The 12904-nt window shown below is 63.1% G+C and overlaps 2 protein-coding genes across 2 annotated transcripts; one reads left to right on the top strand and one right to left on the bottom strand.

Annotated features, from left to right (window-relative positions):
• Positions 1 to 3178: 3178 nt before the first annotated feature.
• On the top strand, positions 3179 to 8224 carry MAB21L4 (mab-21 like 4; the record flags this gene model as incomplete). The annotated part of the gene is made up of 5 exons (XM_082003578.1): positions 3179 to 4025; positions 5123 to 5345; positions 6171 to 6324; positions 7521 to 7877; positions 8132 to 8224. Exons 1-5 carry the CDS (start codon positions 3542 to 3544, stop codon positions 8222 to 8224), a joined length of 1311 nt encoding a protein of 436 aa, XP_081859704.1. The 5' UTR covers positions 3179 to 3541.
• Positions 8225 to 8881: 657 nt separating this feature from the next.
• Positions 8882 to 12504, bottom strand: AGXT (alanine--glyoxylate aminotransferase; the record flags this gene model as incomplete). The annotated part of the gene is made up of 11 exons (XM_082003505.1): positions 8882 to 8989; positions 9425 to 9553; positions 9751 to 9846; positions 9961 to 10030; positions 10284 to 10379; positions 10635 to 10719; positions 11052 to 11122; positions 11367 to 11467; positions 11533 to 11597; positions 11937 to 12129; positions 12250 to 12504. 11 exons carry the CDS (start codon positions 12502 to 12504, stop codon positions 8882 to 8884), a joined length of 1269 nt encoding a protein of 422 aa, XP_081859631.1.
• Between the last annotated feature and the right edge of the window lie 400 nt (positions 12505 to 12904).

Below are 12904 nucleotides of genomic sequence, written 5' to 3'. Positions count from 1 at the left end.
GCAAAGCGCAGGCAGGGGCCAGACCCGCCGTGCTGAGCTGTCTGCTTGGCCTTGGTGGCCATCCCTCTGCTTCGAGGGGGACACCCAGAGGGGTGTCTGCACCCCAGCCCTCACCTGCCGAGCTGCCCCCCAGCCCAGTGCATCGGGCAGCACCAGCAGTGCCTCCGGCTGCTCCCACCTCTCCCAGCTGGCCAGCTGTGTTGCCAGCTGTGCTGCCAGCCAGCATGCTCCCTGGCCAGCTCTTCCTTGTCCCACCGCGCCTGCAGCAGGGCCGCTGCCTGCGCTGCCTGTGCCTGGCAGCAGTGGGGGAGCTGCTCCTCCAGGGCCTGCTCCTGGCCCCTTGCCTGCGGTGGAGAGGAGGAGGAGGAGGAGGAAGGGGAAGGGGAAGGGGAAGGGAAAGGAAGAAGGGGAAAAGGGAAAGGGGAAAGGGAAAAGGGGAAAGGGAAAAGGGGAAAGGGGAAAGGGGAAAGGGAAAAGGGGAAAGGGGAAAGGGGAAAGGGAAAGCAGGAAAGGGGAAAGGGGAAGGGTGAAGAAGGAAGGGGAAGGGGAAGGGGAAAGAGGAAGAAGGAAGGGAAAGGGGAAGGTGAAGCGGAAAGAGGAAAGGGAGGGAGGAAGGGAAGAGGAAGGAAGGGGAAAGGAGAAAAGGGAAAGGAGAAAAGGGAAAGGGAAAGAGGAAAGGAGAGGGGAGAGAGGAAAGGAAAAAGGGGAGGAGGGGAAGGAGGAAGGAGATGGGGAACGAGGAAGGAGATGGGGAAGGAGGAAGGAGATGGGGAAGGAGGAAGAGGAAGAAGGAAAAAGAAGGGGGAATGGGGCAGGCCCTGGCCTGCAGGAAGGGGCAGAGGGCAGCATTTTGCAGCACCCACCTCTCAATGGTTGGTCACAGACGGAGGTCTGCGAAGTGCAGGTACCAAAGGTGGTGAGGAGCTGGGAGAGTGACATCGCACTTGCTCCTCCCAATGCCAGAGCTCTGGCAGTGATGGGAGCAGGCAGCCAGGGTCACACTGCGGGGTCAGCCAGCACCGTGCCGAGGAGGACACGGTTCCCCAACAGCACCAAGCCACTTGGGGAGACTGCCCCATCTCCCCACTCTGATGAGCCTTGCCTTCCTATAGTACCGCTCCCACTCACAGTTCAGTTTCTGCATGACCCCCGTGGCCTCCTCCAGCATCACTGCCAGACCCTGCCTGAAGGACTGTCCTGGCTGCTGCCACTCAGAGACTCCATCTGTGACCAAGTGATGCTCCTCGGGCACACCGTGACCCTGCCAGCAATGAACCGTGCTCCACCACCCCTGAGAAAGCAGTGGCCTGCAGCTCTCTGCCCCCTTTTCCCTACATCGAGGCCTGGATTGGTTGTTTCTCCTGCCTGGCTTGGGCTAAGCATCCTCCAGGATGAGCCCAGACTCCTCTGACACGGAGGGTGAAGCTCCCAGGAGCCCTGCTTCGGCAGCAGGTAGTCCTGCCTCTTTCAGCTCCTCCCTGGGATGCCAGCCAGCTTGTCCTCCCTGCGTGATGGAGGAGGGCAAGACCAGGCTGTGCATGCAGCCCCAGCCGGGACAGTGCTCAGCATGGGGGGCTGAGGGCCCCCTGCTCAGGTGGGGTCAAATCAGGAGCGTGGGGCTCAGGTAAGGAGATGTAGAGCCTGTCGCCCGCTGTCAGGGGTTTAAAATCTGGTTGGGGGTCCCCAGCCTTGGGCATCCCCAGCCTCCAGGCGGTGTGGAGCCTGGTGCGGGCCCCCACTCACCTCTGTGGCTCGTACTGCAGGTGCATGAGGACACTCTGTGGGTTGAAGCTCTGGCCCTGCTCCCTCTTGGCAGGCAGCTGGAGCTCCCTGGAGCTCAGCTGGTGGAAGGACAGAGGACCATGAGGGACAGACCTCTGTGTGCAGAGTGGTTCCTCAGCCATGCAAGATTGGAGGAGGCACAGGGACAAACTGGAAACAACCCCGGGGAGATCCAGGAACGTCGTCTGGCCTATGTGAAAGGACCATGAAGAACCTGAGCTCAGGAAGTGGGAGGACCATCTGTGAGCCCCATGGCGCTCTCTCCTCTCCCCAGAAGTGGTCCCAGGGCCCCATGCTCAGTTCTGACCCACTTCCCATATGGATTTCCACTGCCATGGAGTCTCCCTCACTCCCTCCCCTGCTCTGACCAAGGGCAGGAACGGTTTGCAGGGAAGCCTGGGATTACTGTCCTGCTGGGAGAGGCCTGCCTTCCATCCGCAGGCTGTGATTATTAAGAGCTCCGGATTAGGGCCCGTGAAGCGGGGGAACCTGCCCCGGGAAGGGCACAGCATGCACTCACCTCTCTGGGATTTATGGGAGATGTTGGAGGACTGAGGGCAGGTACGAGGGTACAGCCTGAAAGGCTGTTCAGAAACAACAGCCAGTTGTGGCCGGAGCTGTCCTAACTCAGGGCAGCCCAGGGGCTAAGCCTCTCCCAGGCAGCTCTCAGGAGGCGGAAGGTGACCAAGACCCCCTCAGATCGGAGCACAGTCCCAAAACACAGCCCTTGCCTCAGCAGCATCCGCTCCTTCTGGCGGCGGCCAGGCTGAGGACCGCCACCTCTGGGTCCCCGGCCCTCTACGATCCCGCTGCGCCGCGGTTTTGGGGCCGAAAGAGACGTTTTGCATGTCCCCCCGTGGCGATGCTCCCCGCGGCCCAGCGCCGTCGCCAGGCAACCACGCTGCAAGTCGCGCGCCGTCGCTATGGAGACCTTAGCTGTCGCCCTTCGGGCGTGGCGGGGGCGGAGTTGCCGGGATGACGGCGGGGCCTACAGGCGGGGCGGGGTCTACAGGCGGGGCGGGGCCTACAGGCGGGGCGGGGCGCCCCACGCGTGGAGCCCGAACTTGCCCGCGGCCTCGGCGGGAGCCCGGCTCGGGCGGTCTGCCCGGCCGAGGGGCGCCGGGGGCTGCCAGCATCTGGCAAGCTTGAGCCTGAGCTCGAGCCTGAGTCTGATGGAGCTGCAGGTTGGGCCCGGGGCTGGGCCCGCAGGGCTGCGCTGGGGGCCTGCATGCTGGGCGTGGGGTCGCGCAGCCCTCCCACAGTCACCGCAGCACGGCCCGGCTCCAGCATGTGCCTGCTCCCAGCTCCCGTGGGCGCAACACAAGTTTGGAGCAGACCTGACCCGGCAGCCCCAGGGAGCTGGGCCTGCCAAGCCGAGCTGGGCCAGGCAGAGAGGGCGGAGGTTTGCCTTCATCTGGCACTGGCTGCGAGGGGATGCTGCCGGCACACAGCGCCAGTGCCGGGAGAGGCGTGGGGAGACCACAGCGTCATCCTGGCATGACCCACCGGCTGAGCATCCCTTGTCATCCTGCTGCATTGCCAGGGGTCCAGGGTGTGACTCGGTCCCCCGCCCTGGGTCTGCCCCGGGGGGACACAGTGCTCTCGGCAGCGCTCCTTGGCGCTCGCCCAGCAGTGGTGCTTGCCAACGCCCCGCTGTGGCTTCCCTCCACCCGCCCCGCACTGACTCCCAGCCCTGCCCTCCCTGCCCACACATTTTTACTCCTGCTTAGAGCAGGCTTGGGACAGTGGCGGAGCTGCCATGACAGCCAGCGCTTCCCACTGGCACAGCTACCTTGGGGTGATCGTGTCCCGCGAGAGGCAGCGGCTCGAGCATTTCCAGCGGGCCGAGGACATCCTGCTGACCCTGCTGGAGGGTGTCCATGACAGGGAACCCCGCTTCCTTGTGGACTACGCCAGGAACCTGGAAGCCTTTGAGTTTGCTCTCTGCGCTTCCGAGGATGCTGTCACCGTGGAGGTCCCCCTGCGGATCGATGGCGATGCCCTGCGGGTGCTGGCATGCCAGCCTGGGGACACCCCAGCTGGGCACTGTCCAGGGCTGGGCAGCTGCTATCTGGAAGTGCCCTCTCCAGGGACTGACTTGGAGGACTGGACCAGCATGGTGGGTGCGATGGAGCGGGGAGGTGGTGCGGGGTGCCTGGTTCCGGGCAAAGTCCTCCAGCACCTGAAAGAGCTCCTTGTTTCTGCCATCGTGTGCTGCCAACGCCGCTTCCTGCTTCAGCCAGGTGCGTACACGGGCAGGGCGCTTCCCCGGCCAGGAGCTGCCTCCAGCACAGCTGGGGGTCCCGGCTGGGTGGTGGTCCCTGCACAAACGGGCTGGGGCATAAGTTCCCGGGCATGTGGCCCACCCAAATCCTGCATGAGCAAGGAAGCACCCTGCCAAGCGCTGGAACAGGCTTTGCCCTCAGCTAAGGAATGGGAGATGCGAACTACTCCCTGCCATTCCACGACAGCAGAGTCATCCTTGGGCATCTTCCACCTGGGCTGATGGCACCCTCCTTGGTGGGTGGCTCCACGCTGGACTTACCCTGCTGTTAGTCCCCAGGGATGGTTTGCTGAGGCATTTGGCATGCTTGGCTGTCTCTAACCATGTTCCCTCTGTCTCTCCTGGCCTCAGAGTGCCCCCTCGTCCCTGGATGAGGCTGTTTGGAGGGTGAGCTGGAGGCATGTCAGGGCTGGACGGGGACCTTGGGGCATGGGTCCGGCCCTGTACACACGGGCCCCAGCTGGGAGCAGCATCCCTGGGAATGACACAGTGGGGAAGAGACCCTGGGAATGCCCGTAGGGGTCACATCAGCACTTCCATGCATTTCCATCTCCAAGGGTGCTTCTTGAAGTAAATCTCATCCCTGGTGAAAGGTGATGTGAGAGGACCAGCAGGTCTGAAAGCTGGGTTCTGAAAGAACCCAGCCCGAGCAAGCCCACCAGCATCCCTCCTTCCTCCACAGCCAAGCCTTTGTCCTCCTCTGCCCCCACAACCTGAGACCTTTTCTGGTCCATTTTTCTCAGAGCACATTGTTTTTCTTGGCACTGCTCAGCCACGCAGCAGCACGGCCCCATTTGGCTGCTCGGGGCTTTCTGCTGTGCCCACACCCGCTGGGCTGGCCCTGAGTCCCGCTGGAGCGATGCTCCTTCCCGAAAACCACCCCGTCAGGGTTTGGAGAACAGCTTTTGCTGGGGAACCACAGACAAACCGCAGTATTGGAAAGGGATGAGTTGAGCGGGGTGGGACGTGCCCACAGGCATTGCGGCACATACCTGGTTCAGCCTGCGGGACCGGCTGCGTTAACCTCCTAACTGCAGCCAAACCCTCCTCATCTAGGTGATCTCAGTGCCGAAAATCTGCAGGAAGATGCCATGGAGCTCTCCCTGCTGATCCGTGGCGGCTGGAAGACCATCCGCTTTGACATTGTCCCCGTGGTGAGGAGGTGGCAGGAGCCGCTCCGGCTCAAAGGGCGGCAGAGTGACAGGGGCTTCCCCAAAGGCAGCCTCTGGAAGGCCACAGAAGAGGCCCACTTCATCCCTGCCTCTCCCCATTGCTGGAGGTGAGTGGCTCAGCCGCATGCATAGTGGGGTGACCCTTCCCCGGGGATCCCCCCTGGCCGGCAGCACTGCCAGGTGTAGGGAAAAAGGTGATGGAAAAGTGGAGGGACATGTCAGCAGGGGGGTGAAGCACCCCCTCCTGATGCCCAAACACACTGCCCTGTGTTGGGGGAAAAACCTCAACCAAATTACAGACAGCTCAAGGAAAGGGGGGGGGTGTGCAACTGAAGAGGCCCCCCAGATTTTTTTGCAGGAGCTGAACCCCGCCCATGCTGGGGGGCAGCAGCTCTCGAATCCCTGCTCGGGCTTTGGGAGCAAGCCTGGGCATCTGGCAGCAGCAGGGTGACAAGGTGCCCCCCAGGGCGGGCTGCAGCAGGGAGCAGGGCTGGGGTGACACACATCTCACCTGCCAGCACAGCCACCCGGCCCCAAGGAGGGGCCGAGCATCTGGCTGGACCAGGCTTATTTTGGGCACAATGTGGTCCAGCCGGATGCTCGGCCCCTCCTTGGGGTCCAATCCACCCTCCCCTCCAGGGCAGCCTGCAGCCCTCCCCGCTGCACGTCGGGGAGCACAACCCCACTTCGCCTCCCCTCTTGTACCTCCCGGGAAGGCAGGAGCTGCTCAGCAGCATCCCCATCACACTGCAAATCTCCCTGGTGCCTCTTTGCCGGAGGCAGGTGTGGGAGGTGGATCCAGGGTGCTGCGTGTCCGGGCCCACATGGGCAGCCCGGGGGGATCCCCGCATGCACCGCGTCACTGCAGTATCCTCTCTCCAGCTGGGAGGATGCGGGTATCCATCCTCCCTCTCACCACTTTCTCTCGCCAGATCCTCCACTCACCTCCCCATCCTGAAGCTGCTCCAGGCAGTGGACACACTGAAGGGACCCCGTCTGGACAGCCTTCGCCTGCTTGACCAGCTCCGCAGCCAGGACTGGGGAGAGGAGGGTGGGAAGTGTGGTCTCACCTTCAACCACCTGAAGGTAGGTAGGTTCTGCTGGCGGGACCGTGGCTCTCTGGGCAGGCAGAGCCAAGGCTGCTCCTCTGTACCCTGCTGCAGCCGAGTCGCTGCTGGAGGATCCCAAGCAACAAAGGCAAGTGCTTGCAGTGCTTTGGGATGTACCAGCCCATGGCTGTGTCCAGGTAGGATGCATAGTGTCAGCCATGGTTAGGGGTGTTTTATCCTTCTTCCTGGCAAACAACAGGCACTTGCTGGATTGAACCAGCAACCTCCAGCCTGAAACACCCTGAGCGTCAAGAGCTGGGACTCTGTGCCGATGTGTCAGGCATCCCCTGGCACAGGCCCCTGCTGGGGATTGTGTTGCCATGCGTGCCATGCTGCAGGTCGTCCTGTGCCCTAGCGTGCTGGGAGGTGCCCAGACAGGGCTGAGGGTGGCGTTTTGTCTGACAAAACCCTCTCTCCCCACCAGGCCTGTTTTTGGCACTCTGGACACGCACCAGCTGGTGACGCCGATCGGGAGAGTGGCCATGCTGGGGACAGCACCTGTTGGCACAGTCCAGGTGTGCCCTGCCTTGTGGTGGCTCCCCGGGCCAGGGTGGAGAAGGAGGCAAAGTCGTCTTCTGCTGAGAGAATGGCTCCAGCTCCAAGTAACCCAAGTCCTATGGGTTTTGCTTTATGTTGCATTCTTTGATTTTTTTGTTTTAAAAGGGCATAGTATGCATCTGTCCAAAAAAGCATCTGCTCCAGCCCACTGTGTGCATTGCCTATTACACTATATTGCCAAAAGGCATCGGTGCCAGGCCGTTTGCCAGTGCAATGCCAAGGAAACTGGCATGGCAGCTGCTGGGGGTTCACCTGCCTTGCCGGCAGCTGATGGAAACCACAAGCAAGGTTTTTTTACTATTGCTTGGTGCCTGTGGAAAGCTTGGGCATGTTGTTTCAGAGCTGCTGTGGAGCTGGGACCTGCCTCAGACCTGAGATGGGGGATCTTTGGGGAGTGCAGCAAAGGTTCAAAACGAAGGAGTGGTGGGGCATCAGCTGTGCCTGCAGCAGCTGAAGCAGCAGCTCTGAGAGCCTGCGCAGCCCTGGGCCGCTGAGGACATCATACCTGTGTTGAGGGCTCAGCCCCACGGGTGGTTGTGCAGTTGCCTGCAGGGTATGAAGGCATGGCCTTTGTGGGGAGTGCCTGATCCTGCACCCTTCTCTCCCTCCCCGCAGATGGTGCTGCTGTGGAGCATGGAGCTCTTCCCCTCCCCAGAGGACTGGCAGGACCTGGAGGGCTCAGTCTACAGGCTCTTGGTGATCCTCCTCCGCTGCCTGGCCACTGGGCACCTGCCCCACTTCCTGCACCCGGAGGAGAACCTCTTCCAAGGAGAGGCCCTGGACCCCACCTCCCTCTACCGTAAGGTGGAGAGCTTCGCCTGGGATCCCCGACACTTCCTCCGCTTCCATTTTGGCCTCCCTGCACGCACTGACAACCGGCAGGCAGATCCTGGCACCCAAGCCCTCTTGCAGCTCCCCGCCAAGGACGGGTCCTACTGGGACACAGCCTACTTTGACATCCTGCTCAGCCAGGTAACAGGGACCAGAGACCCTGGGCTGGTCTCGCGAGGCAGAGTGTGGCAGTGCCAGAAACCACCTGGGCTGGGCAGCTTAGGATGCGCTGGAGTTTGCCCCCCAGAGCCCTCCGGCCACTGGCAGCCGCTGGCATGCACTGCCCAACCCCGCTGTGGAGGCTGCGGGAGGCTGGCGATGCTGGGGAGAGCATCCCCTCTGCTCAGGCAGAGTGGGGAGCCCTCTCCCCTCACTCCCCACCTGCCTCTGCTTAGTTCCAGGTGTACCGGATCCAGGATGGCGCGCGCCACTCGGCAATGTCCCAGCTCCTCTCCAAGATCCGTCAAGAAACCCCCCAGCAGAGCTGAGCAGGACCCTGCTGCCGCCCCATCTGGGTGTGTCAGAACTCAGGGGGGCACAAGGCGAGCTACAGGGCCAGGGAGCAGCACGCTGCCATGTCGCTTTATTGAGGGAAGATGGTACCAGGGCCGAGTGCACATCTGCTGCAGCTGGGTGGGGATGCATGGCCTCTTGGCTACCCTGGTAGAGCTGGGCGCTGGGGTGGGTGTTTCATCCCAGGGTACCTAATCTGGGGGAGTGGCTGGTGTTCCGCAGTGTTGGGTTCTGGTGCAGGAATAGCCGAGGGTGATGGTGGTGGGAGGAGAAGGGACCTGTGGTCGGATCCTGCATCCAGCCCTGATGCAGTGGGGCTGCCATGCCCTGGGGGCAGGGGAAAGGGAGCAGCTGGGGGGTCAGGACATCAGGGTGAGGAGCAACCCTGTGTGGGGGACTGGGAGAAGGCGTTTGGTCCACGTCCCACGTCTGCTGAGCTGCAGCCCTCACCTCCACATCCCCTGCTCTCCCAGCTTCTCCTTCCTGCTCTGGCTTGGGTTGCTGGGTGTTGCAGTGTTTCCTGACAGTATCCCGGGGAGGCAGCGGAGCCCCTCTGCCCGCCAGCTGTCTGCAGCTGGGCATGGGGGGGAGTGCCGTGCCGCCTCGTCCGGATCCCCCCTTTGCAGGGGTGTTCACAGCCTGCTGTGGTGACAGTGCCTGAGGGCGTCTCGCAGGGCACGCAGCACAAGGTCCACGTTGCTGCTGGTCGAGTTGCAGCCCATGAGGCCGATTCGCAGGACCTGGGAGGAGAAGGGCGAGCGTCTCCTTGCAGCACCCACCTTTGCGGCCATGCCCCGGAGCCATCGCCCTGTGAGCAGAGCGGCCAGCGGAGCGCAGGCTCCTGTGCAGAGCAGGGGCACACAAGGAGCAGCCATGGGCACGGCTGGGTGTGAAGTGCACATGCACAACTCCCTGCTTGCTCCTGTTTAACATGCGGTTCCTCTAAAGATGTGTGCCTCTGCTAATTATGTGCGTGGTTATTCAATTACACACAGAAATTGTGTGCGGTTAGGAGCTGCTATGCATTGCTGCAGGCGATGGGATGCATCCAGCCATGTGTTTGCTGTTTGCAGCCAAAGAGCACCCGTTAATCGTGGGGTGCGCTACTGATGGATGCAGCTGCAGCCGGGTTCAGTGCCCAGGCGTGGGCAGCGGGAGGGGAGGATGCTGCCCACCTTGCCCACTGAGGGGCCCAGGCCCCCGGCAATCTCGATGGCATGGTGGTCCATGAGAAAGGCTGTGATCTTCTTCCAGTCGTAGCCCTCGGGCACCCTGACAGTGGTGATGGTGGGAAGTCTCGCCTTCTGGGGAAGAGAGAAACTGGGTTAAATCTGCAGCTCCTGTCCCCACCATGAGCCCAGCAGCCGGCCAGGAGAGAGACACTGCTGGGGAGGGAGTGTTTTCCGTAGCATCAAAACCTGCCCAGGCATGTCTCCAGCTGCACAGGGCCGTGTCCTCGCACTGCCCGCATGCGGCGGTGGTGGGCTAGCCCCTCACCCACCTCCTCCTTCACAAAGAGCTCAAGCCCCAGGTCGCGCAGCCCCTGGCACAGCTGGGCACAGTTGGCCCGGTGGCGCTCCCACGAGCTCTCCAGACCCTGCGGACAGAGAGGAGGGAGAAGGTCCCTACCGCGCGCGGGGCCCGGTGCCCACTGCTCCCCCGAGCCCCACTGGCAGTGCCAGTGCCTCTGTGCCTGCCCGGCGCCGCTCACCATCTCCGCCAGCATGGCCAAGCCTTCCCGCAGGCTGAAGAAGCTGTTGATCGGTGCCGTGTGGTGGTACCTGCAAAACCCACGGGGCACCCAGGCAGGTTCAGCCCGGCCCACGGCAGACCAGTACTCCAGCTCGTGGTGGGGGGAACTGGGGCGCGGTGTCCTCCCTCCTCCACACCCAGTGCAGGGGGGATGCAAATCCCCCAGGGCCGCTTTGCGATGGGGAGACAGGGCCTGAGCCCTGCAGGGCAGGCAGCCCCCCGGCCGTGGCGAAGGCGCAGTGGGGCAGCTGCGGCCATCTGTCCAGGACAGCCTGCCCTCACCTTCGCGGCTCGCCGTCACAGCCCCAGTAGTTTGCTAGCCAGCCCATGTCCAGGTAGAAGGATGGGGGCTGCATCTTCCTCCTCAGCAACTTCTCCCTGGCAAAGCAGAGTCCTAGGGAAGAGCTGGACCTTGACCCCACCAGCTCCAGGGAGGGATCCCCTGAAGCGAGTGCCGAGCTTGGCTCCAGCACCCATTGTTGCCCAGGGATGGGCCGGGCTCTGGCCCCGCAGAGCTGCTGCTGGGTATGCTCTTCAGAGCGGGGCTGGTGCGGACAGCTGGCAAAGCAGGGGAGTGACAGCCTCCCCCCAGCCCCATCGCCTTTCCCCCCAGCTGGACAGGGCTGCCCTTACCTGGCTCGCTCGCTGAAGGAGATGGGGGCACTGCCGGGGGGGGCGTTGAGGACTTTCTGAGACCCCGAGTACAGGACGTCGATCTCTGCCCAAGAGGGGAGGCAGCTCCTTAGGGACTGGAGGCTCCCAGCAGGGACACGCGTGAGCCCCCCCAAACCAGCTGCAAGCAGCGGGTGGGAAGCACAGCGTGGCACACGCTGCAGGTCCTTCTTGCGTTTGGCCAGCTTTGGAGGATACCCTGGCAGTGCTGATGGTCCCCTGAGGGGAACAGGCTCTCTGTCTGCAGCTGGACCAGTTTCTAGCACTGCTATAGCCAGAAATGGGGAAGGCAGGACTGATCCTACTGCCCTCCCTCCCTGGCCCAAGCATGAAGCACACTTGTCCCCTGTGTGTCTGAGATGGCACTGTGGCTCTTACCCTGCTGGTCCATGAAGATGGGGGCTCCCCCGAGCGATGCCACCGCGTCCACGAGTAGCAGGCAGCCATGCCTGTGGGAGGACAGAGCTCAGCCTGGTGTCCCTGCCACCTCCTCCTGCCACCTTCTCTTGCCACCCCTCTTCCTCCAACCCCAGCATCCTGGTCCCCACAAGGGCCGTGTGTCTCACAGGCACCAACTGCTTCCAGCACAACAGAGCCAGAGGAGCCCCCAGGGCGTATAAATCCCCATGCCCCAATCCCCGACAGCAACCTTGGGATGCCGCCAGCCCCCACGGGTGCCCGCCATGCACTGACCGGTGGCACAGCTCGCCCAGCCCCTCCAGCGGCTGCAGCACCCCCGTGGAGGACTCGCCATGGGTGATGAAGAGCACCAAGGGCTTGTGCCGCACCAGGCCCTACATGAAACAGAAGGGAAGGTGCGGCTCCCAGGGCCAGCTCACCCCTGCCACCCTGCACTCACCTCCTCGATGTCCCACAGAGTGAAGTATTCGCCCGGGGGTTTCAGCAGCTCATGGACATTGGCTCCTGGGAAGGATTTGGGCAGAGGGAGAGTGAGCTTTGGGCATGCATCCCACTGGGCAGCCACAAGCTCCATGGGGCAATCGGTCATGCATGAACTAGGAGCACAGCCGCTTGCCAGGGTCTGGCCTCCTGCAGATTTACCCGGTGGAAAAGTCATAAACCACCGTAAACAGAGGATCATCACCCTGGAAAAAACCTGGAGCGCTCTTCAGCTGCAGAAGCCATGTCATTGGTCACAGTCACCAGGATGGAGACAGCAAGCCAGGGATCACATTCTGGCATCCCACCTGCAAGCCCTGTCCCCCGAGCCTCACCAGTGCCATCCCGCTGTCCCCAGCATACCCAACCTCCTGGCGATGTCGGCAGCACGTTGTCCCCAGATGCCATTGACGGCCACCAGCGCGGTGTCACCACGCTCCAGCAGGTTGAGGAGGGCGGCCTCCATGGCGCAGTGGCCGGTGCCGCTGATGGCCAGGGTCAGCCGATTCTGCGTCTGGAAGGCGTACTGGATGCCCGCCTTGATCTCATCCATCACCTGTGGCAGCAGGGGACCGACCAGCACTGCTATTGCCTCCCTCACCCCAGGGGAGCTGTCCCAGCCCCTTGTGAGAGGCAAGGGAGAGGAGGGGAGGAAGGCTGGGCTGGGGCAGCTCACCTGCAGTACCTCGGCGTGCATGTGGCCCAGGAGCTGCTGGCCGCCTGCAGCCAGGATGCGGGGGGGCACATTGCTGGGCCCCGGCCCGAGCAGCAGCCTCTCTGGCACGGCCAGGGGACGGAGCAGCTCCTGGGGTGGGGGGACGCGGAGCAGGCTGGTGGCCATGGCACGCCTTGCCATCCCCAGGAGCCGAGCCCTGAGGAGAGGAGCAGTTGAGGCTGCCCGTGCAGCACCCAGCACCGCAGCGCAGTGCATCCTGTGCCAGCAGTGTCCAGCGTCCCTGTGGACCCTGACCCTGGGGCTTGGCGCTCCCCCTGCCAGCGTGGACTCTGCCCTGGCCGCCTCCTCTCCAGTTAATGTGCCACCAGCACCGTCCCTGCTATCTTGGCCCCCTGATTTTGGGGGATCCCCCTTTGCTACTGCTGGGGGTGTTGCTCCCCAGGCACACCAACCTCTGGGACTGGCAAGCACCCACGCAGACCCCATCCCCATGGCCCCCAGGACACTATGGTTGATGGTTCCTGATACTACCCCAGGAGGTGGGATCCCTGCTCCTTGGCACGCAGCACCTGTGCCATGGGATGGTTGTGCTGGGACTGGCCTGGCACAGCTGCCACAGTCATGACTCCTCCAGCAGCACAAAGATCCGTCAGAC

This window comes from Phaethon aethereus (assembly GCF_964289735.1).
Source record: "Phaethon aethereus genome assembly, chromosome: 9".
Classification (NCBI taxonomy): Eukaryota; Metazoa; Chordata; class Aves; order Phaethontiformes; family Phaethontidae; genus Phaethon; species Phaethon aethereus.
Note: the sequence above shows the minus strand (reverse complement) of the source record. Positions and strands in the feature narration are given on the sequence as shown.